Source organism: Hemiscyllium ocellatum (assembly GCF_020745735.1).
Source record: "Hemiscyllium ocellatum isolate sHemOce1 chromosome 27 unlocalized genomic scaffold, sHemOce1.pat.X.cur. SUPER_27_unloc_15, whole genome shotgun sequence".
NCBI classification, from domain to species: domain Eukaryota; kingdom Metazoa; phylum Chordata; class Chondrichthyes; order Orectolobiformes; family Hemiscylliidae; genus Hemiscyllium; species Hemiscyllium ocellatum.
The window spans coordinates 591,994-619,527 of NW_026867482.1; the positions used below are offsets into that span (position 1 = coordinate 591,994).

Genomic DNA, 27,534 nt, shown 5'->3' on the forward strand with positions numbered 1-27,534 from the left:
CGCTTCACCCACTGTCTTTGAACGGGGCACAATCCCCCCACGGGCACGATCCCCCCAGTCCTGGGTGGGATTCGCTGCAGACTTCAACTCCGTGCGATCAGGTTTGGAAGGCGCCTGTGCGTCCGCAGGGTCGGCGATCGATTGAAGGCCTTGCCGCCCCCGGGGCAGGTGAGAGGCCTCTCCCTGGTGTGTGGAGGCGCCGGTGCGTCTGCAGGTGGGACAGCTGGGTGAAGGGCCTTGCCACACTTGGGCCAGGGGTACGGCCTGTCCCCGGTGTGGACCCGCCGGTGCCTCAGCAGCTTGGAGGACCCAATGAAGGCCTTGCCGGACTCGGGGTAGGAGAACGGCCTCTCCCCGGTGTGACCGCGCCGGTGGATCTCCAGCTCAGAGGGGACTCGAAACCCCTTCCCGCATTCCCCACACTTCCACGGTTTCCCCACGGCGCGGGCTCCCTCCAGGTTCGACGCTCCCTCTGACGTCCCACTCTGCTGCGGGTGGCCGGCTGGCTAACTCTCCGCTCCGGTAAAGCTCCCTCCACCCTCGAACAGCGGCATCTCAGTGCTTTACCAGTCAGATCTCTGGAAGCAGGCGGGACAATCCTCCTTCTCTACTCAAAAGGTCGATAAAATTCCAGTCCCAATGAGTCAAGCTGGCTGAGGCAATTAGTTCAAGATATGCAGGTAAATCCTCCTGTGAAAGCCTGTCAATTAGAAAGTCATCGCTGTCAGTATCACGTAGAATCTCAGAGTTTAACAGATCGATTTCACGGAATATTCATTCCACGCCCATAACCCAAAACCTGAGAGTCTCCATCCCACACACTCTCCCTACTGCCGTACCTAATACGCTCCCTCCCAATTTTTCTGATTCCTGACATTTGACAGATCTAGCTCCAAGAAAAGTTAAGAATTAGAACCCCTACAGTGTGGAAACAGGCCCTTTGGCCCAACAAGTCCAGACTGACCCTGTGATGAGTATCCCACCCAGACCCATTCCCCTATATTTACCCCTGACACGTGCACCTAAGCTACACATCCCTGAACACTCTGGGCAATTTAGCACGGCCAACCCACCCTCACCTGCACAAGGTTGGACTGTGGGAGGAAACCGGCGCACTCGGGGGAAACCCACACGGAGAGTCGCCCGAGGCTGGAATTGAACCCAGGTCCCTGGCACTATGAGGCATCGGTGCTACCTACTGAGCCATCATGCCACCCTCATGCAGTTTGCTAACCTAGTTATCTGCCCCCCCCTCTCTTTCTACCATATTGACAGACCAAGATGTGTGTGTGGGGGGAAGAGAATCAGAGCAAGAACTTTGCTTTGGTAACAAGACCTAGAATATGCTCGCTCTGAGGATGACTGTAGTGGAGTCGATCAATACCCAAGTGAGACTGGAGGGACCCTATAGAGGAATACACTTTCAGGACTCTGTGGATATAGAGAGGAATGAGTCTGACTAGATTCATCCACAGAGTCAGCATTGAGCCCAGTATTCTCCTGTCCTGTAAAGGGTATGACTGGAAATACATGACATGTTGTGGTTCTGTTCGCCGAGCTGGGAATGTGTGTTGCAGACGTTTCGTCCCCTGTCTAGGTGACATCCTCAGTGCTTGGGAGCCTCCTGTGAAGCGCTTCTGTGATCTTTCCTCCGGCATTTATAGTGGTTTGTCTCTGCCCGCTTCCGGTTGTCAGTTCCAGCTGTCCGCTGCAGCGGTCGGTATATTGGGTCCAGGTCGATGTGCTTATTGATTGAATCTGTGGATGAGTGCCATGCCTCTAGGAATTCCCTGGCTGTTCTCGGTTTGGCTTGTCCTATAATAGTAGTGTTGTCCAAGTCGAATTCATGTTGCTTGTCATCTGCGTGTATGGCTACCAAGGATAGCTGGTCGTGTCGTTTCGTGGCTAGTTGATATTCATGGATGCAGATCGTTAGCTGTCTTCCTGTTTGTCCTATGTAGTGTTTTGTGCAGGCCTTGCATGGGATTTTGTACACAATAAGGACTGCACAAAACACTACATAGGACAAACAGGAAGACAGCTAATGATCCACATCCATAACACTACTATTACAGGACAAGCCAAACAGAGAACAGCCAGGGAATTCCTAGAGGCATGGCACTCATCCACAGATTCAATCAATAAACAAATCGACCTGGACCCACTATACCGGCCATTGCAGCGGACAGATGGAACTGACAATCGGAAGCGGCAGAGACAAACCACTGTAAATGCCGGAGGAAACAACACAGAAGTGCTTCACAGGAGACTCCCAAGCACTGAGGATGTCACCTAGACAGGGGACGAAACGTCTGCAACACCAATACCCAGCTCGGCAAACAGAACCACAACAACGAGCAGCCAAGCTACAAATCTTCTCCAAAACTTGGAATACATAACATGGCTACAACACTATGATATAACTAGAAATAAATTATAAATCAAATTTATACAGCCGTAAATAAATACATATTGCATAGTAACACTATGATATATCCCTGTCCAGTATGACTTTTACTGTTCAGTTAAACGAAACTTGAAAGGGCTCAGAAAATGTTTACAAAGATGTTGCCAGGGTTTGAGCTACAGGGAGTGGCTAAATAAGCTGGGGCTGTTTTTCCTGGAGCATCGGAGGCTGAGGGGTGACCTTATTGAGGTTTATAAAATGATGAGGGGCATGGATAGGGTGAATAGACAAGGTCTTTTCCCTGGGGTGGGAGAGTCCAGAACTAGAGGTGAGAGGGGAAAAGACATAAAAAGGACCTAAGGGGCAACTTTGTCAGTCAGAGGGTGGTGCGTGTATGGAATGAGCTGCCAGAGGAAGTGGTGGAGGCTGGGACAATTGCAACATTTAAAAGGCATCTGGATGGGAATATGAATGGGAAGGGTTTAGAGGGACGTGCTGGCACATCGGACTAGATCAATTTTGGCTATGGGCTCGGTATGCACCAGTTGCACATAGGGTCTCTTTGTGTGCTATACATCTGTATGACTCTCAATGCTGTCCAGGTGAGTCAGTGATGTTATAACAACAACACTGGACCAGCAATCCGGAGGCCCCAGGCAAATAATCTGGGCTCATGGGTCCAAATACCAGTAAAAACAAACATTGGGGAATTTAAATTTATTTTTTTAAAATCTGAATTGAAAACTAGTCTCAGTCATTGAGAGAATGAAACTTTTCTGAAAACCCATTTGATTCAATAACGCTCTTCAGGGAAGGAAACCCGCTAGCATGAACTTGGTGCTGCCTGCATATGATGGCTCACGTGCTTGACTTTTAAAATGCCCCCTAAAGTCTGGCAATCCTCTTGTCTGAAGGGCAGTTACGGACGAAAACATTGTTGGCCTTGCCAAAAAAAAAGCCCACATTCCATGAAGGAGTTTTTCTCGAATGTGACTTCACATCTGCGAAGGGGTCACATCAGAACATCCAGACAAATTAGCACCTAAATGTCTGGTGCTGCAAGAGTACAGCAGGTCAGCCAGCATCTGAGGAGCAGGAGGTTTGACGTTTTGGGCATAACCCCTTGATTAGGAATGTGGGGTGGGCCCAAAGGGACTGAGAGATAAATGGGAGGGAGGTGGGACTGGGGGAGGGAGGTGGGACTGGGGGAAGGGAGCTGAGAATGCTATGGGTAGATGAAAGTGGGGGAAGAAGGTGACAGGTCAGAGAGGAGGGTGGAGCAGATAGATGGGAAGGCAGATGGACAGGTGGGACAGTTCAAAAGAGCATTCCCAAGTTCGAGGGTTGTATCTGGGATTGGGCTGGGGGGGGAGGGGGAGAATGATCCCGTATGGTTGGAGGGTCCCAATGCAGAGGCATTCTTCCTCCAGGTATCAGGTGGCCTAGGACCCTGCAACCACATGGCATCAACATCGATTTCACCAGTTTCCTCACATTCCCTCCCCCCTCCCACCCCAGCTCCAACCCTCCAACTCAGCACCACCCTCTTGAACTGTCCCACCTGTCCATCTTCCTTCCCACCAATCTGCTCCACCCTGTCACCATCACCCCCCACCCAACCTGCATCTACCTTACCCCCAGCCCCACTCCCACCTTCCTATTTATCTCTCAGCACCCTTTCCACCCCTCCCCCTCCGCAATTCCTGATGAAGGACACGAGAGAGACACAGACAGCGATCCAGACCAATGCATCCAGCATATGCACCTTTCCTGAGTTCACCTCCTTTCACTTCACTTCCTACAAACCAACAGTTTAATCCCAAAATGAGAAAAGAAATGGAATAGGAGGGGTGAGAAGAGAGGGTGCTGTACTCACAGAGGTTGGTGCAGTCTGGGGTAACACTCAATCTTCATTCAGAGAGAGAGAGAGCAGCAGGAGCTCATGCTCCAACTTCCGCATTCAGACAATGAGGGGATGCTCTGATTGGTAGGAGGACCAACCTTCCTTCCGGTCCTCCAAGGCTCCCCATTGGTCATGCTTCCCCGTGTCAAGGTGAAGGGAGGGGCGCGTTGGGGGTGGTGGTGGAGGAGAGAGGTCACGTGGGCCTGGGCGTCACAAAGACCAGCGCCGCCGCGTGACGCACGGCGCGGTGGACCAATGGGAAAGGCTGGAACGCCGCACGGGCGGGCACTCATTCCAATCAACGCGCGGCCTTTGTGACGACGGCGGTCCCTCCATTCACGTGACCGGATGCTCCTGCACATGCGCCGTTACGGGGGGGGCGGTTAAGGGGAGCTGATGTTGTGTTGGTCTGGAGGGTCCCTGTGTCCAGGAAGAGGTGAGTGTGGCTCAGTCAATGAGCATCAGTCAGACCCTGCTGGAGCATGGGGGAGGGAGGTGGGATATTAGGTACAGCAAGAGTTAAAGAGTGTGTGGGATGGAGATTTACAGCTTTTGTCCCTTTCTGGACAATACTGGGGGATGGGTAATATCAGAAACAGCAGAGTGAGAATTGAAGAAAAGTGTGTGTGTGTGGAGATTTGCAACACTTTTTAAAGTTAAAAATCACACAACTCTAGGTTATAGGAGAAAATGAGGCCTGCAGATGCTGGAGATCAGAACTGAAAATGTGTTGCTGGAAAAGCTCAGCAGGTCAGGCAGCATCCAAGGAACAGGAGATTTGACGTTTCGGGCATGAGCCCTTCTTCAGGAATGAGGAAAGTGTCCTCATTCTTTCCTCATTCCTGATGAAGGGCTTTTGCCCGAAACGTTGATTTTTTTTGTTCCTGCTCCTCGGATGCTGCCTGACCTGCTGAGCTTTTCCAGCACCACTCTGATCTCCAGCATCTGCTGTCTTTTTCGCCTGGAGGTTTTACTAGCTACCTGATGAAGGTGCAGAGCTCTGAAAGCTCGAACTTCTAAACAAATCTAATGGACTACAACCTGGTGATGTGATTTTTTTTTAACTTTGTACACCCCAGCCCAACACTGGCATCTGCATATTGTAACTTGATTGTTTTAGGGAAGTTCTACAGAAACTAGAATGATCTGTTCTGATTTCCTGTTGTGTGCAGGCAGCAATGACTTTTGTAATCCCCTTTTCACAGGATATGAGAAGAGCAGCTTTGCAGGTAGAGCTTCGCAACTGAGTACCATGTGAAGGTCTGACAGAGCCCCTTGATTCGTGGGACAGGAGAGACGTCCCTCTTTCAGTCCAGAAGGGGAAAATTCTTTGAACGTTTTTGTCTGCTTCAGTAGGCTCTTAAAGTATCATCTTTACCTGAACCACAGGGGCACGTGCCTGAGCCAGTTTGCCCACTGTGGGGAAAGGAAGTCTCAGGAGGCATTCCGCGCGCCATGGAGAAACCGTGGAAGTGTGGGGATTGCGGGAAAGGATTCCGCTCCCCCTCCGTGCTGGAGATCCACCGCCGTGTCCACACCGGGGAGCGGCCCTTCACCTGCTCCGTTTGCGGCAAGGGCTTCACCCAGTCATCCCACCTGCTGACCCACCAGCGGGTCCACACCGGGGAGAGGCCCTTCACCTGCTCCGTCTGCGGCAAGGTCTTCTCTGACTCGTCCCACCTGCTGTCCCACCAGCGTGTCCACACCGGGGAGCGGCCCTTCACCTGTTCCGTCTGTGGCAAGGGCTTCACCAAGTCATCCAACCTGTTCTCGCACCAATGGGTCCACACCGAGGAGAGGCCGTTCAGCTGCTCCGTCTGCGGCAAGGGCTTCTCTCACTCGTCCCACCTGCTGACCCACCAGCGGCTCCACACCGGGGAGCGGCCATTCACCTGCTCGGTGTGCGGCAAGGGCTTCTCTCACTCGTCCTACCTGCTCAAGCACTGGCAGGTCCACACCGGGGAGCGGCCCTTCACCTGCTCCGTCTGCGGCAAGGGCTTCACCCAGTCGTCCCACCTGCTGCGGCACCAGCAGGTCCACACCGGCGAGGGGGCCTTCACCTGCTTCGTCTGCGGCAAGGGCTTCACCCAGTCGTCCACCCTGCTGACCCACCAGCAGGTCCACACCGGGGAGCGGCCCTTCACCTGCTCGTTGTGCGGCAAGGGCTTCACTCGCTCGTCCACCCTGCTGCGGCACCAGCGGGTCCACACCGGGGAGCGGCCCTTCACCTGCTCCCTCTGCGGCAAGGGCTTCACCCAGTCGTCCAACCTGCTGCGGCACCAGCAGGTCCACACCGGCGAGGGGGCCTTCACCTGCCTGGTCTGCGGCAAGGGCTTCCCCCACTCGTCCGGCCTCCAGATCCACCAGCAGGTCCACACGGGGGAACATCCTTCCGATAGACCAGAAGTGCACATAATACAGAGGAACTTCGATTATCCAGAATTAGATGAACCAGCACGGTGGCTCAGTGGTTAGCGCTGCTACCTCACAGTACCAGGGACCCGGGTTTCATTCCTGCCTCAAGCGACAGACTGTGTGGAGTTTGCACATTCTCCCCGCGTCTGCGTGGGTTTCCTCCTAGTGCTCCGGTTCCGTCCCACAGTCCAAAGATGTGCAGGTCAGGGTGAATTGGCCATGCTAAATTGCCCGTCGTGTTAGGTACATTAGTCAGAGGGAAATGGGTCTGGGTGGGTTACTCTTCGGAGGCTCAGTGTGGACTGGTTGGGCCTGTTTCCACACTGTAAGGGATCTAATCGTCAAGTGACTGAAATACACCCTGCATGTGTCCTTTGGATAATCGAGGTTCCTGTGTATTCCAAAAGTGGCCGAATCAATGTCCTGTCCAGACCCCAACCCCTATACTCAGTGCTCTGGCCAATAAAGTGATCTGCAGAATCTGCGGGACTTGCTTAATCCTGGAAGGTAAATCACGTGTTTCTCCTTCTCTTGCAGGTGGATCCAAGATTTCACTCTCTGTCCCATTGAGTCTCCAGTCAGGTCCTTCAGCTCAACTGGTCTCTCTCTCTCTATTTCTGACCCATGTGAGCCTCTACGCACCTCCCCTTCACTCGCTCACACTTGATTTCCCTTACAGCAGCATTCCCTTCAGTTCCTTTCTCCCTGACGTCTGTATCCAGCTTCTCTTTAAATGCCGTCCACCTCGACCTGCTACTGTGGGGGTCATTCCCGCTGCAAACAGAGGTCTCTCCTTTGTAACCTCTTCAAAAGATTAACCGCTGACTTCCCCCTTCAGTCTTTTCCATTTCTGGGTCTCCCCGCTGTTGCGAAACTTGGAATGGTTCAGAAAAGATTGACAAGGATGTTGCCAGGGTTGGAGGATCTGAGCTACAGGGAGAGGCTGAACAGGCTGGGGCTGTTTTCCCTGGAGCGTCGGAGGCTGAGGGATGACCTTATAGAGGTTTACAAAATTATGACCGGCATGGATAGGATAAATAGGCAAAGTCTTTTCCCTGGGGTTGGGGAATCCAGAACTAGAGGGCATAGGTTTAGGGTGAGAGGGGAAGATATAAAAGAGACCTACAGGGCAACGTTTTCATACAGAAGGTGGTGTGTGTACGGAATGAGCTGCCAGAGGATGTGGTGGAGGCTGGTACAATTGCAACATTTAAGAGGCATTTGGATGGGTATATGAATAGGAAGGGTTTGGAGGGATATGGGCCGGGTATTGGCAGGTGGGACTAGTTTGAGTTGGGATATTTGGTCGGTACGGACGGGTTAGACCGAAGGGTCTGTTTCCATGCTGTACATCTCTTGACAAAGCCTTGTCTGAGGGTGAAATGTTGTCATTCCCGTTGATGCGGGTGGTCCCCTGTCTGTTGTCCTTTTTGTTTCCTTTCTCGGAAAGGACGTCGCGGACATGGGCAGCGTTCCCGAGCTCCGCTCCGGAACGGGCTGTTCCGTCCTCTTCCAGCCCCCGGGGGGGGTGGGGGAAGGGGCAGCTTGAGTGTATTGGGAGAGTGGGCCGTTCACCGGGAAGGTGCCAATGGGACGGGAGAGCGGTACCGGTAATGGGGCGAGGGGGAGATGCCTCAGACCGCCAGAAACACTGGGGCAGCTGCTCGCGTGCTCCTTTTGGATCTCACAGCACAGGGAGGCCTTTCATCTGATTACCTCCCCGTCTCTGGCTCTGTCTCTCTCTCTCTCTGCGTCTGTCTGTCTCTCTGAGGTGACAGCGGATTCCAGCGTATTGCTGCTTGCTGGGTAAACCTGTTTTTCCTCTGTTTTCCTCCTCTCTCTCCTGCTCAAACCCCTGACCTTCAGGCCGCCCCTGACCTTGTCACTATCAGTGAATAGGGAACAGCTTTTCTTCCTCCACCTTATCTGAACCTATCACAATCTTCCCCACTTTCACCAGTTGCATCTGTGTGTGACCCTCTCTTTCTGTGTCTCTTTCTCTCCTAAGCCCCCTCCCTCACCACATCCCATTTACCCACCCCCTCCTGTCATGCTCCCACTTTCAAACGGTCTCGTTGTGTTTTCACTGCCTCTTCCCCATCGTTTCTGTCAAGCACCTCATCTCACGCTTAGAACCCCTGCAGTGTAGGAGTAGGCCCTTCAGCCCATCCAATTCACACCAACCCTCCCTCACCCAGACCTCTGCCCGTAACCCTGCAATTCCCATTGGCTAACCCACCTAGCCTACACATCCCTGGGCACTATGGGTAATTTAGCATGGTCAATGCCCCCTAACCTGCACATCCCCAAACACTATGTAATTTAGCACGGCCAGTCCACCCAAACCTGCACGTTCCCTGGATACTATAGGACAATTTAGCCTGGCCAATCCTACACTAAGGGTGGATTGGCCATGCTAAATTACCCATAGTACCCAGGGATGTGTAGGTTAGGGTAGATTGGCCATGCTAAATTACCCAATCCTACATATCCCTGGGTACTGTTAGGATAAAATAGGTCAAGGGAGGGTGGAGCTATAGCTGCTGTTTGGGGAATCGAAACTGTAGCTGTAGCTGCTGATTGGGAAATTGAAACTGTTGCTTACGTGGCCAGCTCAGCTGCCAATGCCCAAATGAGCTCAATAACAGGAAACGCCTAGCAATCGCGAAATGTCCTAATAAGGCAATGCTTAGTAGCTCCGCGAAGCTCTGCTTAGCAAAGAGTATAGCAGGAGCAGATTTGGGAGGGGAAGGCAGAACGCGCCTTCTCCAGTGAATGCATGGTGATTCACTGTATCAGCTACGATTCTGCAATAAAGTCTGCTTGTGCCAAACAATTGAGCGTCTGTTGTCTCTCCTCCTAAAACGAACATGCAAGGACAAATTCCGTCCTAACAGTACTATGGGTAATTTAGCATGGCCAATCCACCCTCACGTACACATCCCTAGGTACTATGGGTAATTTAGCATAGCCAATCCACCCTCACCTATGCATCTTTGGATTGTGGGAGGAAGCCGGAGCACCGCAGGCGCAGGCTGGAAATGTGTAAACTCCACACGGACAGTTGCCCCTGAGGCTGGAATTGAACCCGGGTCCATTGGCGCTGTGACCACTGAGCAACCCCTTATAATCCGCCTGCGTTAAGTTCCTTTTGTCACCTGGAGGAATGTGACAGGGGGGAGCGGGGTTTAAGTCTTCTCTGAGCTGAGAGAGGACACAGGAGATGCTCCTCATCATGCTTTCATGTGTCACGTTGCATAATTCTTAGATTTTACATGTAAATGTCTAGTTGGGGTTAGAATTCTTGTAAATATAGACAAACGGAAACACTTGTTGAGACATTTCACCAAACCCCAAGTAGGCAATTGACATGCCCGCCCCTGAAAAGAGAACCTTTCGTGGGGTCAGAGTTGACATTGAGAATAGCGAAATGAACACTGTCCCCGTCGTGTTTGTATTTTTGCTGACAGAAGGACAGTTTGCAGTCAGCAGGACCTGTGGGACTAGAGGCTGCGGGCCAGGTCTGCGCTCGGGAGCGTAAATCCCAACGGGAACCAGAGGCGTTGCTAACGTTTAAGCCAGCTGAGCTTAGCAAGAAAAGGCTGCGACCCTGTGCTTGAACTGATCAGCCGAAACTTTGGGCGTAGCCAAGGAGATCTGAAGGCGAAGCTCACGGGAGGGTCTCCTTTCTCAAAAAAACCAGAAAACATGAGGGATACCAGGAAGAATTCCGCTGAATTCCAGAGAGCTGTGGCATGCCGTTGATTTGGTACAATGAGCTTTTAATGTGAACTCTCATGAGGGAGTGCAAACGAACTCAAGTTGAAATGTAGCTCCGTAAAGTGTTGTGTAACAGTCATAGCGTTGACCGTTGTTGAACGTTTTGATGCGGTCCAGTTTTTCTTTTGTTTTTTAAAGATGAGATGATGTTTTGTGGTTTTTGGATGGGTTGGGTACAGAGTGGGAGGTAGGGTGGGCTGGGATCTTCCATGTTGATGGGATTTGACAGTGAATTTTGCTTCGTCAATTATTCAGACTGTGTGCCTGGAGAGAGGGAGGGTCTGACCCTTGGGAAGGGTGCTGGCGGGGTGTGGGCGGGAGGTGAACCTTTGCAATGTCCAATCAGAAGGCTAAGTGTTAAGATAACAAGAGCCGATATTTAGCAGTCGATAAGTGCAACATGTAAGCAGTTTGTTCATATGCAGCTCAAAGGCTGTCCCCAAAGTTAAACTTAGTATGGCGCCTACCCACTCAATCCAGTTACCCACCCCATTTCAGGGTGGATATGTGAACTATCACTAATTTTCTTCTAACGAATAAAACATTTAAACCTAGCTGTTCAGGAAAGCAAACAAGTTTAAAACTACAGCCGTGCTGCAGTTAAACTCAATAGACTTACTCAGAGCAAAATACATGTTCCCTGAACGCAGTTGAAAGTTAACATCGTTGTATCAGATGTCGGAATATCTGTTTAAATGGAGCGGTGAGCTTTCCCAATGTAGACAGGGCTCCTCGAAACGTGGCAGTGTCCCCCCTGCAGCTGCAGAGCGAGACAGGAGAGTTTGTTTTTGTGAATGAGCAGTTGTAGCGCGAGGTGGCTGTTGCTTGGTGACGGTGAGGCTCACCCGGCCCCGCCCATCCCCCCGTGCAGACGTCACGCGGGGGCGAAGGCGGTTGGGAGGAGAAGTCGCTCGAGCGGGGAAGCGGCGGCCGTTAGGAAAATGGCGCCGTGCGGCCCGGGGCAGACCCCCGTCACTGGTCACCGCCGCCTTCCTGGCGCAGCTGCTGTGTCACGGCCACACCGGCCGGCTGTACAGCAGGCAGGAGCCGGTGACCATTCTGGAGGCGGATGGGGTTAAGGGCCTGTTTGGGAACTGGTCGGCCGCCTGGGTGGTGGAGTTCTACTGGTCGTGGGGCGGCCCCTGTGTCAACTATGGGGCCACCTGGAAGGTACTGGGCCCGGGAGGTGAAAGGTGAGGCAGGTTGTGGGGGGGACGGAGGGGAAGGAATGTGGGGCCTGTCCTGTCATAGTCACATTTTACACTCACTTTCCATCTGCTTTTACTGGCGCTTGTGCTGTTTACCCCTCACTGTGTTTTAATCCTTGTGCTGTTTACCCCTCACTGTTACTTGTACAATTGCTGAGGGTAGTGTGTAAATACTAGTGAAGGATACTATGCACCAGCATGTATATGTTCCTCAGTTATTGAAGGGGCAGGACCTGTTGAGAACGGTTAGTAAAGCAGGTTGTGCACTAAGCCTTGTTAACATGGATATGTTCATTGGAAAAGTTGACTTTTTATTATTTAGAGTCGTAGAGATTTTCAGCACGGAAACAGATCCCCTCAGTCCAACCTGTCCACGCCAACCAGATATCCTACATTAATCTAGTCCCCATTGCCAGCACTATATCCCTCTACACCATTCCTATTCATATACCCATCCAGATACTTTTTAAAGGCTGTAATTATACCGGCCTCCTCCACTTCCTCTGGCAGCTCATTCCATACACACACCACCCTCTGCATGGAAACATTGCCCTTCAGGTATCTTTTATATCTTTGTGGCCTCACCCTAAACCTATGTCCTCTAGTTGTGAAGGTCACCCCAACACAGAGGAAAAGACTTAAAAACATTGAGCAGCCAAACAAATGCAAAAGCAATCAAATATCAAGCCACATGGGGGAAAAAATATCGCTCTGCCCTTTTTGATCTCCAATAGACATTTGGAAACTGAAAATCTGTCAATAACACCAGCATTGCTACAGAGCATATTGTGTACACTCCTCGGTGTCAACAAGCAGGGCACATGTTTGCCAATGTCATCAAAACATTGTGCGTGTTCCTCATTGTCGGCAGAAAAGGGGCAAAACCTACTTTTGATGGACAAATAAGGCTCACCGGAGGACCGGAAGGAGATTTGTCCTCCTGCCATTCGGAGCTCCCCTATTGGTGAACGCGGAAGTTGGGCCATGAGGTTCTGAAGTTCCTGCCCCTCCCCTCTCTCAATGAAGATTGAGCTTCACTCAGACTGCAGCTTCCTTCCTCTGTCCAACATCTGTGAGTACAGCATTCTCTTTTCTCACCCCCTTTTCCATTTACATTTCATTCTGGGGTTCAATTGTTGACTTGGAGCAACTGAAAGGAATGGGAGTGAATCCAGTGAGGGGACAGACTCTGGAAAAATTAGTCCAAGCCTTTGTCTCAATTGACAAAATAGACAGGCAGGAGACTGGACGAATGCAGCAAGCCAGGCAGTATCAGTAGGTGGAAGAGTTGAGGTATCTGGTGGAACCCTTGTTCAGGATTGGGGGTGGGAATAGGGAGAGCTGTGGAACAAGGGTGTGCTGGGGGCAGGGTGATGAAGTGAGGATAGGTGGAGACAGGTAGAAGGTACAATAGATGCAGGAGTCAGCTCTTCTGCCCTTTGAGCCAGCACCACCATTCATTATGATCGTGGCTGATCATCCTCAATCAGTATCCTGTTCCTGCCTTATCCCCATAACCTGGTTGGTGAATGGGAGGAAGGAATCTAGTTGGCAGGGAAGAGTGGAAAGGGCTGGGAAGTGAGTTGGGGGATGGGATGGGAGATTATTTGAAATTGGAGAACTCAGTGTCGAGTCCTCCGGACTGTGGACTGCTCAGACAAGATGAGGTTTTGTTCCTCCAATTTGTCAGAAGGGGAGTGGGAAGGGGCATTAAAATGGGTGGAGACTGGGAAGTCCGCTCAGCCTCTGTGGACCTGGCTGTGATGCTCGGCAAACCATTCCCCAAGTTTACGCTCGGTCTTCCTGACGTAGAGAAGACCATAACTGGCAAAGCACAGTGGGTCGAGCAGTAGGACAGTCGTAGTTTGAGGCACAAGCTCTTCATCAGGAATGATGCGTGGATGTTCAGAGGGGCATCAGCGTCCTTCTGTGCCAGTTGTCAGACAGGTGCAGCAGGCAATGAGCAAGGCAAGTGGCATATTAGCAAGAGGAATTAAGTTCAGAAGTGGGAATGTCTTCCAGCAGTTAGGAGGTCATAGAATATATTCAAGGCTGAGTTCACGTGGATGCTTGTGGGGGAAGGCAAAAAAATGGTTGTAAGACCAGTATCCAGTTTTAAGACAGTTCCAGAGTCAGACAGCACAGAAACAGACCCTTCAGTACAACTAGTCAATGCTGACTATGTTCTCAAACTAAACCAGTCCCACCTGGCAGTGTTTTGGCCCATATCCCTCCAAACCTTTCCTATTCATGACGTTACTGTACCTGCATCCACCACATCCTCTAGACATTTAGTCCTCACGTGAACTACTGTGTAAAAAAAAAAATTGTGCCCTTCAAGTCTTTTTAAAATCCTTCTCCTGTCACCGTCAAAGTTTGCTCCCTAATCTTGAAACCCCAACCCTAGGGGAAGGACACCCTTTGTTCACCTCATCTCTCCCCTCATGATTTTATAAACGTTGATAAGGTCACATCTCCACTTCCAATGCTCCAGTGAAAAAGTCCCAGCCCATCCACCTAGATGAAGGTAGAATCCTGTCCCTTAGGATTCCCTCCAACAATGTGCCCACCACTGATGTCAGGCACACTGATCTATAGTTCCCTGGCTTGTCCTTACCACCCTTCTTAAACAGTGGCACCACGTTAGCCAACCTCCAGTCTTCTGGCACCTCACCTGACATGCACAGTATGCTCTATGGAGATGCTGTTTTTGATGGATTTAAAGTGTCCAAATGCCACAATTTCTCCCCCACTCACTTGACATAACCGTGCAGGCTCCTCGCTATTTGATGTTCATGTTACTTAGAACCCTCATGATCATATCAATCTCAATGAGGTCACCCCTCAACCTCCTGTGCTCCAGTGAAGACAGTTTCAGCTTCTCCTTATAACTCAAACCCTCCAGTCCTGGCAACATCCTGGTAAATCTTTACTGGACTCTCTGTAATAGTATTCTTCCTATTACAGGGCCACCAGAAGCCTTCTCAGTACTCTACAAGTGACTTCACCAACATCCTGTACACCTTCAACATGATGTCCCCACTCCTTTGTTCAATGGTGTGAACAATTAAGGTAAGTGTGCTGAATGTTTAACATCAATCTACATTTGTCAATATATCATATCAGTTGCATGACACTGTGACCTTTTGCTCTTAACTCTGCGTCTTCTGATCCTGCTCCACAGCTACCCGATGAAGGAGCAGCGCACTGAAAGCTAGTGCTTCCAAATAAATCTGTTGGACTATAACCCACTGTTGTGATTTTTCAACCTTGTCCCACCTAGTCCAACAGCAGCACCTCCACCTCCTTTCTAATGAACACAGCCCATACCTCCCGGTGCTGCCAGTAAACTGCCGATGAAACGATGCAGTGCCTGCACTCCTGAAAAGTTTATAATTTCTAACGAAACCAGCTACTCATTCACTGCTCCATCTGATACACGACTTTGGAAACTTAGTGCAGGAGGCTGCAAGAAATGAGCAGCTTTAAAACAAAAACCGCTTGGAGCTTTCAATGAGAGCCTGAGCCCAGCAGTACGTTCTGGTTACCTTTATTGTGGCCCAACATTGTTACAGCGGCAGATGCCCCCAGCAAAAGGGCAGAGAAAGAATAGCTGTGTTTTAGACAGCTCAACAACAGGGGGAGGTGCAAGGGGCAGGGCAAGGCCAACAGCAGGCCCCCGCACTACTCCTGCGTTGCCTTGCACAGTTTACAAAAATCCCTTCCCCTTCAGAGACTCCCCACAGTGTAGAAGCAGGCCACTTGACCCAAAGACTACACACCGATCCTCCAAAGGGTAACCCACCATGCAATTCCCCTACCCCATTGCTCAACATTTACCCCTGACTAATGCACCTAACCTGCACATCCCTGGGCACTATGGGTATTTCAGTACTGTCAATCCACCTGAACCTGGACAACTCGTATATGCCAACCAGATATCCCAACCCCATCTAGTCCCACCTGCCAGCACGGGGCCCATATTTCCCCCAGTTGCCTTTTAAATGTTGCAATTGTATCAGCCTCCACCACTTCCTCTGGCAGCTCATTCCATACACGTACCACCCTCTAAATGAGAAGGTTGCCCCTTAGGTCTCTTTCATATCTTTCCCCTCTCACCCTAAACCTATGCCCTGTAGTTCTGGACTCTCCCATCCCATAGAAAAGACTTTGTCTATCTATCCTATCCATGCCCCTCATGATTTTATAAACCTCTATAAGGTCACCCCTCAGCCTCTGACGCTCCAGGGAAAATAGCCCCAGCCTGTTCTGTCTCTCCCTATAGCTCAAATCCTCCAGTCTTGGCGACATCCTTGTAAATCTTTTTAGATTAGATTAGATTACTTAGTGTGGAAACAGGCCCTTCGGCCCAACAAGTCCACACCGACCTGCCGACGCGTATATCACCCAGACCCATACTCCGGGGGTTTGCAAGGACTGCCACAAACGCTACGTAGGACATACAGGAAGAAAGTTAGCCACCAGGATACACGCACACCAGCTAGCCATAAAAAGACACGATCTTCTATCCCTTGTAGCCCAACATACGGATGAAAGAAAACACCACTTCGACTGGGACAACATCTATCCTGGGACAGGCTAAGCAAAGACATGCCAGAGAATTCCTAGAGGCCTGGCACTCCAATTACAACACCATAAACAAACACATAGATCGAGCTACCATCTATCAACCCCTCAGAAAATGAACAGGAAATGACATCACCACAAACCCCAGGAACCCCATCCAGGCCAAACATATAAATCGAAAGCAGGAGACAACAGCTTCGCTTCACTTGGAGGTCGCCACTGATGATGTTCCCGAACCAGGTAATGAAACGTCTGGATATCAAACCTACAGCTCAGCGAGCAAACCTACACCCTAATCCTCAACCTGAGCTACAAACCTTGCAAAGTTGAATGTATTTGCAAACACCATGCTGCAAATACAAACCCACCCCCATGGATGATCTATCTCGTGTGTGCACGAGATAGAGAAACAGTCTATTTCCATGCTGTTTATTGTTATTTGATAACCGTTGCTTTATTTCTGTTGGTGTAAATGTTGTTGTAATTCATAGCTGGATCCTCATAGGTGTAAGGGTGACAGAATTCCTCAAGTAGGGCATTGGAAGATTCCTGGGAGACCCCTATTTCTGGTTTACTTCCTCATGAACAAACATTAAGCACGTGTATCTATTTATTTACGATTTTGTTTTATTTTTCTTGTTTGATTCCCTGCTATGACTACACCTTGTATTAGGATAGTTGACAGGCTGGGAGATTGTGGCTTGGGTCTTGATTGAATATTTTATCGTTCCAGAAGTTATAAAAGGCGGGGTCAAAGCTTTAGCAGAAATCTAGCAGAGCTGAGAACAGACCAACATCTTAGTCTGTGGGAACAGGGAGATCAACAGAGGATAGAGAAATCAGGTCCTGAAACCAGACCACCCTGTGATCAGTGCTTTGATTAGAGGCATCCTTCTACATCAGTCAATGCCAGTTGTCAGACAGGTGCAGCAAGGCAAGTGGTATATTAGCAGGCTGAACTGAGATTAGAAATGGGGATGTCTTCCTGCAGTTAGGGAGTCATTGAATTTATTCAAGGCTGAGTTCATCTGATTTTTGAACAACAAAGTGTGGATTTTTATGTTGTGTGGATGAGGTGTGTTTTTTTGTGGTTTATGTTTTGGATACAGGAAGAGTAGACATTTTTAAAGTGGAAGGCAAGAAAATGGTTTTAAGACCACGACAGAACAGTTATGGTCAGACAGCACAGAAACAGACCCTTCAGTCCAACTATTCCATGCTGACTATGTTCTCAAACTAAACTAGTGCCACTTGCCAGTATTTGGCCCATATACATCCACACCTTCCCTATTCATGTACTTATCCACATGAATTTTAAACGTTGCATCTGAACATGCATCCACCACTTCCTCTTTACATTCACTCAATACATGAAACACTCTGTTATAAACAAACTTTTCCCAATTCTGTCCATTCCATGGATTCACTCTCTTTCCTTTCAGTTGCTGCAAGTCATAAATTGAAGCCCAGAATGAAATAAATGGAAAAGGAGTTGTGAAGAGAGTACCCTACTCACAGATGGTTGACACAGTAAGGAGGGTGGAGTCTGGAGCAAACCCGAAATGTCGATTTTCCTGCTCCTCGGATGCTGCCTGACCTGCAGTACTTTGCCAGCACCACTCTAATCTTGACCCTGATCTCCAGCATCTGCAGTTCTAACTTTCTCCTGTAAGAAATCAGCAGTTTTAAACCAAAAACCTGTTGCAGTTTAAAGCTCTCATTGAGAGTATGAGCTCAGTGTGAAGTTCAGGTAATCTTTATTGTGACCCAACTTTGTTACAGCTTCAGAATCTCCCAGCAGAAAGGTGTAGAAAAAGTAGCAATTTTTTAAAAAATGCTCAAGGTCAAAGTGCAACTCCTCACTTTCTTCATTATTGGTCACCACTGAGTTGTCCCTTTGTAATTGGATCCTTGATATCGCCTTAACCTGGAGGAAGTATTGCCTCACTCAGCAATTTCAACCTGTATCCAAGTAAGTTGGATGAGCAGCATAGAGTCAACCAGACTATTGTGGGTCTGGAGTCACGTGTAGGCCAGAGCGGGTAAAGGATGCAGCTGGGACGACTGCTCTAATAACTGCTCAAGTCTTCCCTAAAAAAGAACTGAGTGAATCAGAAGGGGTTTTTTTTTTCCACCCCCACCCCACCGACAATAGTTTCACCGTTAGATTCTGAACTCCAGATTTCTGACCAAATTCCAATTCCGCCATCTGTTGTGGGAATCGAACTCGGGAGCCACTGGAACTGGGTTGATAGTCCAGTTGGTAAAGGCACTCGGCCGTCTTTCTTTCAATCCTCCTGCAATGCCACGTGATCCCGCTGGTAGGTCAGCAAGGAGGCGGCCTGGGTAAAGGCCTTCCCGCACTCGGGGCAGCTTAAGGGCCTCTCCCCCATGTGGATCCACTGGTGGGTCTGGAGGTTGGAGGAATCGCTGAAGTCCTTCCTGCAGTCAGGGCAGGGGAACGGCCTCTCCCCAGTGTGACTGCGCCAATGAGTCTCCAGGGCAGACGGGAAACAAGCCTTTCCCACAGTCATCACACTTCCATGGTTTCTCCACGGGGCGGGATTCCTCGGGTTTCTCCATGGCCGAAGCTTCAGCCGCACAAACGCATGTGGAGCTTCTCTCCACCGTGAATTCCTCTTTCCAAACCGTAGAGCTGTTGCACGCTCCTCACTCAGTGCACTGCAATGGTAGGGTCTCTCATCCAGTCCCACTGATGCTGAAAACGTACCCAAACAGGAACCAAACAGCTTTGCTCCTCACAGAATCATAGTTGCAAACTGTTGCGGTCCCGATGGATTGGATTGAATGACTGTCAGACATGGAGGTCAAAGTAAGGACTGCAGACGCTGGAGAGTCAGAGTCAGAAAATGCGGCGCTGGAAAAGCACAGCAGGTCAGGCAGCATCCGAGGAGCAGGAGAGTCAACGTTTTGGGCATTAGGCCTTCGTCTGTTGATTTTGAAACTTCCATCTTCAGATCCTGAAATGTAAAAAGAGATTACAAAAGTCATCACTGTCAGTGCAGGGTAGAAACTCTGAACAAGCAATTCTACTTTCTGCGGAAAGTTCTTTTCTTTTGTTATTTCACAAAATTGAAAGCACCATCCCACTCTCGGGGGGCGGGTGGGGGGGGGGGCGGCCAAAGCTTCAACACAAATCCAGCAGAGCTGAGAACAGACCGACATCCATACGCCTTTTAAATGTTGTAATTGTACCAGTCTCCACCACTTCCTCTGGCAGTTCGTGCCATACATGCACCACCCTCTATGTGAAAAGATTGCCCCTCAGACCCCTGTTAAATCATTCTGCTCTCACCTCAAACATATGCCTTCTAGTTTTCTTGGACTCCCCTACCCTGGGGAAAAGACCTTAGGTTCCCCCCCCCCCTATCCATGCCCATTACAAAGGTCTATAAGTTTACCCCTCAGCCTCTGATGCTCCATGGAAAATGGGAGACCAGAACTGAACGCAGTATTCCAAAATTGGCTTAACCAACATCCTGGACAGCCACAACATGACCTCCCAACTCATCTACTCGATGCTCTGACCAATAAAGGCCATCCTACCAAATGCCTCATTCATTATCCTGTCTACCTGAGACTCCACTTTCAAGGAACTATGGAACCTGCACTCCAAGGTCTCTTTGTTCTGCAACACTCCCCTTATCTCTGTCAGTCCTGCCTGAATTGCTTGACCAAAATGCAACAACTCGAATTTCTCAAAATTTAATTCCATCTACCACACTTTGGCCCATCCGATCAATTCTAAGTTATAGCAAACCCTCTTTTCTCTCTCATTCCCAAGCTGAAAATCTCCAATCCACACACTCTCCCTACATTCTCATTTTGCTGACCCCAATCCCTGCTGTACCTCATCCTGAATGGTCTGGTTCATGCTGATTAAAAGACCCACACTCGGGGGGGGGTCTAATTGAAACATACATAATCCTGAACAGCCCAGACAGAGTGGATGTCGCGAAGATGTTTCCATTGGTAGGACAGACTCAGACCAGAGGGCAGCGCTTCGAGTAAAGGGAAGTCCTTTTAGAAAGGAGAAACTTCTTCAGCCAGAGAGCGGTGAATCTGTGGAATCTATTTCCATAGAAGGCTGTGGAGGCCAGGTCACTGGGGATATTTAAAACTGAGACAGATAGGTTCTTGAGTATCAAGGGTTAAAGGAGAATGGGGTTGAGAAACCTAGCAGCCACGATTGAATGGGGTGATTAGACCTGATGGACTGAATGGCCTAATTTCTGCTCCTCTGACTTAGGGCCTCTTGCTGTCCTGGACACAGAGTGAGAGAGTTGGGAGCAAGACTAGGCCATTCGGTCTTTCAAGTCAGCACCAGCATTGAACAATTCATAACTGGATATGAATATACCTACAGCTGGGTGGATAGGCTGGGACTTTTTTCACTGGAACACATGAGGTTGAGATGTGACCTTAAAAGGAGGCTCATAAAATCATGGAGGGTAGATGAGGTGAACCGCAGGTGTCCTTTCCCTAGGATGGGGGTTTCAAGATTAGGGAGCAAATGAGGAAGGTGAGTGAAGAAAGATTTTCAAAAGACTGGAGTAGCGCCTTTTTTTTGAGAGTAGTTTGTGTGTGGAATCAATGTCCAGACACGGTGGTGGATGTAGGTACAGTAACAAGGTTTAAAAGACATTTGGATAAGTACGTGAATAGGAAAGGTTCAGAGGGATATGGGCCAAATACACACAGATGGGACTAGTTTAGTTTGTGAACACAGCACGGTTTAGTTGGACTGAAGGGTCTGTTTCTGTGTTGTCTGACTCTGGAACTGTTCTAAACTGGGCTTAAAACCATTTTCTTGCCTTCCGCAATAAACATTCACTTCTTTCTTGTTCAAAAATCAGATTAACTCAACCTTGAATTTATTCAAATGACCCCCTAACTGCAGGATGACATTCCCATCTCTGAACTCCATTCCTCTTGCTAACACACCACTTGCCATGCTCATTGCCTGCTGCACCTGTCTGACAACTGGCACAGAAGGACGCTGATGCCCCTCTGAACATCCATGTATCATTCCTGATGAAGGGCTTGTGCCCGAAACTTCGACTGTCCTACTGCTTGGATGCACCTTGAATGAATCTACCGTCCCTACCTCTGCTGGCAATGCGTTACAGGCACCTATCACCCTCGGAGTAACGTACTTTCTGTGTGCATCTCCAACATGATGTCCCAACTCCTGAACTCAGCATGTGAACCATGAAGGCAAGTGTGCTGAACACCTTCTTCACCCCCCTCTACCAGTGATGTAACTTTCAAGAACAATGAACCTGAACACCTCCATGTCTCTGTTCTACAACATGACCCAGGGCCCTACCATTACCTGTACAACTCTTGCCCTCCTTTATTTTAGCAAATGCAACCCCTCACTTATATCCATTCCTCTCTCATACACACACGCTCTCTCTCAGACATACACACACACCACCCCCTCAAAACTCTCACCCTCTCGCAGACTCATACTCCATCACAATCACACTTTATCAAGCAGGCACACATGCAAAAACACACTCACAGCGCACAAACACACACACACTTCCCTGAAGGGAGTTTCCCTGAAACGTCAATTTTCCTGCTCCTCGGATGCTGCCTGACTTGCTGCTGCACCACACACTCGATCCTAAGCTTATTATCCTCTACTTCTGGACTGCCCCATCCAAAGGAAAATACCATGTTTATTTACCCTATCCATGCCCCTCATGATGATATAAAAGTGTATAAGGTCACTCCTCAGACTCTGGCAAGCTATGGAAAAAAGTCCCAACCTGAACTTCTGTCTCTCCTCACCCAGGTAACCAAGACACATACCTGAGGTCCCAAAGTCTGCTCCCTCGCTGGATTCACTCCAGTTGCTACAAGTGAGCCTGCTCCGTCATTCATTAAGATCATGGCTGATCTATCCATCGTTTCATCTTCTCCTCCCTGCACTGTCACAAGGAACCCCTTAACTCCCCAACCAGGCCAAATCCCACCCAACTGTATCTTGAATATACTTAATGAAGCTGCCTCTATTGCTTCCTTAGCCAGTGTATTCCCTAGATTTTGATGAAGGGCTTTTGCCCGAAACATCGATTTTCCTACTCTCCTGATGCTGCCTGACCTGCCTAGCTTTTCCAGCACCACTCTAATCTAGACTATTCCATAGATTCACGACCCTCTGGGAAAAGCAGTTCCTCCTCATCTCTTTCTGAAAGCTACTCCCTCTAACCTTGAGGCCTAGTCTCACCCACCAGAAATTACTGGACAGGCTAGGGCTTCATCCCCACAGTGCAATGACATTGGGAAGATGTTTCCATTGGTAGGAGAGACTAGGACCAGAGGACACAGCTTTAAGAATAAAGGGAAGACCTTTAGGAACAGAGATAAGCGATGTCTCCTTTTCTGCCGACAGCGAGGAGCATGGACAATGTACTGGTGACACCAGCGAGCAGGTGCGCTGTTGTTCACACCGAGGAGCAGACACAATGTGCTCTGTGGCGATGCTGGTGTTATTGACAGATGTTAAATGTTCAAATGCCAAGAGGAGAAATAAAGGGTAGAGCCACAGTTCTTTTTCCCCATGTGGCTTAACATTTTATCGCTTTTGTCTGGCTGCTCAACATTTTTTTTAATGTCTTTTCCCCAGAATAGGGGTGAGGTTCACAACTACAGGGCATAGGTTTAGGGTGAGAGCAGAAAGATATTAAAGGTACCTAAGGGGCAACTTTTCCATGCAGAGGATGGTGCACGTATGGAATGAGCTGCGAGAGGAAGTAGTGGAGGCCGTATAATTACAGCATTTAAAAGGCATCAGGATGGGTATATGAACCAAGTGCTGACAAATGGGACTAGATTAATTTAGGATATCTGGTTGGCATGGACAGGTTGGACCAAATGGGTGTGTTCATGTGCTGTACATCTTTATGATTCTAAATAATAAAAAGTATATTTTTCCAAATACCAAACTATCTCCATGTTAACAAGGCTTAGTGCACCACATACTTTACTAACCATTCTCAACAGGTCCTGCCCCTTCAATAACTGAGGAACATATACATGCTGGTGCATAGTATCCTTCACTAGTATTTACACACTACCCTCAGCAATTGCACAAGTAACAGTGAGGGGTAAACAGCACAAGGATTAAAAAACAGTGAGGGGTAAACAGCACAAGCGCCAGTAAAAGCAGATGGAAAGTGAGTGTAAAATGTGACTATGACAGGACAGGCCCCACATTCCTTCCCCTCCGTCCCCCCCACAACCTGCCTCACCTTTCACCTCCCGGGCCCAGTACCTTCCAGGTGGCCCCATAGTTGACACAGGGGCCGCCCCACGACCAGTAGAACTCCACCACCCAGGCGCCCGACCAGTTCCCAAGCAGGGCCTTAACCCCATCCGCCTCCAGAATGGTCACCGGCTCCTGCCTGCTGTACAGCCGGCCGGTGTGGCCGTGACACAGCAGCTGCGCCAGGAAGGCGGCGGTGACCAGTGACGGGGGTCTGCCCCGGGCCGCACGGCGCCATTTTCCTAACGGCCGCCGCTTCCCCGCTCGAGCGACTTCTCCTCCCAACCGCCTTCACCCCCGCGTGACGTCTGCACGGGGGGATGGGCGGGGCCGGGGGAGCCTCACCGTCACCAAGCAACAGCCACCTCGCGCTACAACTGCTCATTCACAAAAACAAACTCTCCTGTCTCGCTCTGCAGCTGCAGGGGGGACACTGCCACGTTTCGAGGAGCCCTGTCTACATTGGGAAAGCTCACGGCTCCATTTAAACAGATATTCCGACATCTAACGGAACGGCCTCATATCTAAAAGAGGCAATCTGCATTTTAAAGGGACATGGACCTTTTCACGGGCTATTTCTGCAAATAAAGAGATTTAATGGACAAGAGCTCGTGGGTCTACAGTTAAAATGCTTTAAACAACTGTTTTTTATTTCACTGCCTCCCCAGGATATAGAATTTCTCCCATCTGAAATTGTTTGCCCTGAAAAGAATCCAGCAGGAATATGATATTGGAACTATCAATAAAATGTCTAATTTGGGTCACCCAGCGTTATTAATGTAAGAATATTATCTCTTCAAGGTTCGATTTGCCCATCAAAATTCCTTGAATTTAAGGTGTTCCATTGTTGTTTCAGTTATGATCCATTAAAAAGCAATATCCAGTCTCATCTGAGTGCAGGATCACAAAATGGTAAAAACAATGACTGCAGATGCTGGAAACCAGATTCTGGATTAGTGGTGCTGGAAGAGCACAGCAGTTCAGGTAGCATCCAAAGTGTAGAGAAAGCAACGTTTCGGGCAAAAGTCCTTCATCAGGATCACAAAATAACAACTGTTACCAGCCCACAACTCATGAGTTTCCCATGGACAAAGTTAAAAATCACACAACACCAGATTGGAATCCAACAGGTTTATTTGGAAGCACTAGCTTTCGGAGCGCCGCTCCTTCATCAGGTGGTTGTGGAGAATTAGATCGTGATCCCGGAATTTGTAGCAAAAACAGTCCAGTGTCATGAAAATGTGATACATTAAACAATTTTAGATTAAATCTTCCATCTTTTAGAATGGGTTTCTGCTCTGTGATATGTTAATCCCTGAACTTGTTTTTAATTACCTTCTCAAGAATGTCATTTAAATGCAGAGTTTTTCTAATAACAGTGTGAATTCTGTCTGGGTCCCAATGTTGAGTCAGACTGACATTTTTCTTAGAAAAGCTCTGCATTTAAATTATACTCTTGAGAAGGTAATTTATAGATTAGGGTGCAAATTAGGGTGGATTGGCTGTGCTAAATTACCTATAGTGCCCAGGGATGTGCAAATTAGGGTGGATTATCCATGGGAAATATAGAGTAAGTGGGTAGGTATGGGTGGGATGTTCTTCAGAGGGCCAGTGTGGAATGGATGGGCTGAATGGCCTACTTCCACATTTTCGGGATTCTATGACTCCCTAACCACACCCCTAACCAAAGGAGCATTTTATCTGTACCTATCCTGTCAAGCCCCTTTCAGAATTCTACTGATTTCAATGAGGTCACTTTTGGTTCATAGAGGTATACAACACAGAAACAACTCGTCCATGCCGAGCAGGATTCCGAAACTAAACTAGTCCCACTCACCTGCATTTGGCCCATATCCCTCTAAACCTTTCCATTCATGTACCCACCCAAATGTCTTTAAAGGTTGTAACTGTACCTGCATCTACCAGTTCCTCAGCAAGTTCAGTCCACGTGCAAACCATTCTCTGTCAAACCATTACCTGTCAGGTTCCTTTTAAATCTCTCTCCTCTCACCTTAAGGAAATATGTCACCTAGCCTCGAGCTCATTTTTAATAACCCCTAGTTTTATGCTAAGGAAGAACCCTTTGCTATTCACCTTACCGCCACTCCTCATGATTTTATAAATCTCAATGAGGTCACCCCTCAGCCTCCTTCACTCCAGTGAAAAAAGTCCCAGCCTCTCTAAAAAAGTACATGATCCCTCACCACCCTCCCCCTCCCCATGTCTCTCTGTTTTACAACATAACCCAGGGCCCTACCATTAACTGTACATGTCCTGCCCTTCCTGGTTTTCACAAAATGCAAGCCCTTGCTTTTATCCATACCTCTCTCATACACACGTGCTCTCTCTCAGACACACAGACATACTCCCCCCAACACATTCACAGGCTTATACTCCATCACACTCACAATTTACCTGCACGCACACAATCTTACATGCACACACTCACATTCTCTCATGAATGCACACACATATCTCTTTGGGGTGAATTTGTATTGGCAGGATTATTCTTGCAGATACATTCAATTTTGCTCAAAGAGCACGTAAACTGCAGGCAGTCAATCCATGTAATATTTTATACATTCCTACTTTGGAAATAGAACCGGTCTGATTCAAGATTGGGATACTGATAGACTCGAACCTCACACCTTTAAAGCATTGTCTGGACTGAGATGTCACCTATTTTTTATAAAACCTTAAGTCATCTCGAGAATGTGGTTTAAAAGATTTATATTAATGAACCAAAACCTGCAACCCATTCTAAAAGATGAAAGAGGTAACAGCAATCTCGGCTTGTTCAATATCTCCTATCAGTTGCATGACACTGTGATCTTTTGCTATGAAATCTGTGTCTCATTACCCTGGTCCACAGCTACCCGATGAAGGAGCTGCACTCCAAAAGTGGGTGCTTCCAAATAAATCTGTGGGCTATAACTGGTGATGTGAGATTTTTAACTCTATCCACCCCACTCCAATACCGGCTCCTCCATATTGTATCTTGTGAACACAGCCCACACCTCCCGGTGCTGCCATTACACTTTACAATGTCAATGAAATGATTCAGTCTGCACTCCTGAAAAATTCCCAATTTTTCAAGATACTAGCTACTCATTCACTGCTCCATTTGATACGCGACATTGGAAACTTAGTGCAGCAGGCTGAAAGAAATGAGCAGCTTTAATACTAAAAACTCTTGGAGTTCAAAGCTTTCAATGAGAATCTGAGCCCGGTAGTAAGTTCAGGTAACCTTTATTGTGACCCAACTTTGTTACAGCTTCAGAACCACCCCCCCTCCCCCAGCAAAAAAGCGTAGAAAAAGCACACACACTCTCCACCCATCCCACCTCACCTTCTTTACTGTTTGTCACCACCAAGCTGTCCTTTTGTAACTGGATCCTTGGTACAGCGTAACTCGAAGGAAGTATTGCCTCACTCAGCAAAAAAAAATGTCAATTCAGGGTGCAATGCAGCTTCTTGATGAACAACCTGTTAACATCTCCAGGAAGGTGGGAGCAAAATGGAACATCAAGACATTAACACCAACACACTTCAGTCAAACATTTCTGCTCCCAGTAAGGGCAAAACATCCTGAAACTCCAGTCTTCACCATCAGATTTCTGCTTTCACAGAAGACGATGAAAGTCATACAGCAGTCGGTCCAATTTGTCTGTGCCAAACAGGTATCCTAAATTAACCTACTCCAATTTGCCTGCATGTGGTCCATATCCCTCTAAATCCTTTCTATTCATGTGCCCAACCAGAAGAATTTTAAAATTCCCCTCTCACCTCAACCATACGCCCCTCTAGTTTTGGACTTCCCTACCCTGGGGTAATGACCTTGGGTATTCACCCTATCCATGCTCCTTATGAATGTCGACATGGTCATCCTTCAGCCTTCGATGTTCCAGGGAAAATATCCCCAGTGTATTCAGCCTCT

The 27,534-nt window shown here is 48.7% G+C and overlaps 1 protein-coding gene across 7 annotated transcripts in view; it reads left to right on the top strand.

The window, feature by feature from the left end:
- Positions 1-26,487, top strand: part of LOC132807349 (zinc finger protein 239-like) — a 32,573-nt gene extending 6,086 nt beyond the window's left edge. Inside the window, exons 1-4 of one of the 7 annotated variants that reach the window (XR_009641952.1) lie at positions 11,394-11,698; positions 12,585-12,785; positions 14,681-14,785; positions 14,898-15,548. Coding sequence is in view for 2 of the 7 variants with exons in the window: in XM_060821579.1 (XP_060677562.1) it covers positions 5,766-6,785 (1,020 nt within the window). In the remaining 5 variants the exon portion in view is untranslated. Of the gene's footprint in view, positions 1-4,691; positions 4,747-5,515; positions 9,678-11,393; positions 11,699-12,584; positions 12,786-14,680; positions 14,786-14,897; positions 15,549-26,469 lie in introns of those variants that run through there. The other 6 variants (XR_009641953.1, XR_009641955.1, XR_009641954.1 and 3 more) reach the window with 6 other exon arrangements.
- Positions 26,488-27,534: the final 1,047 nt, after the last annotated feature.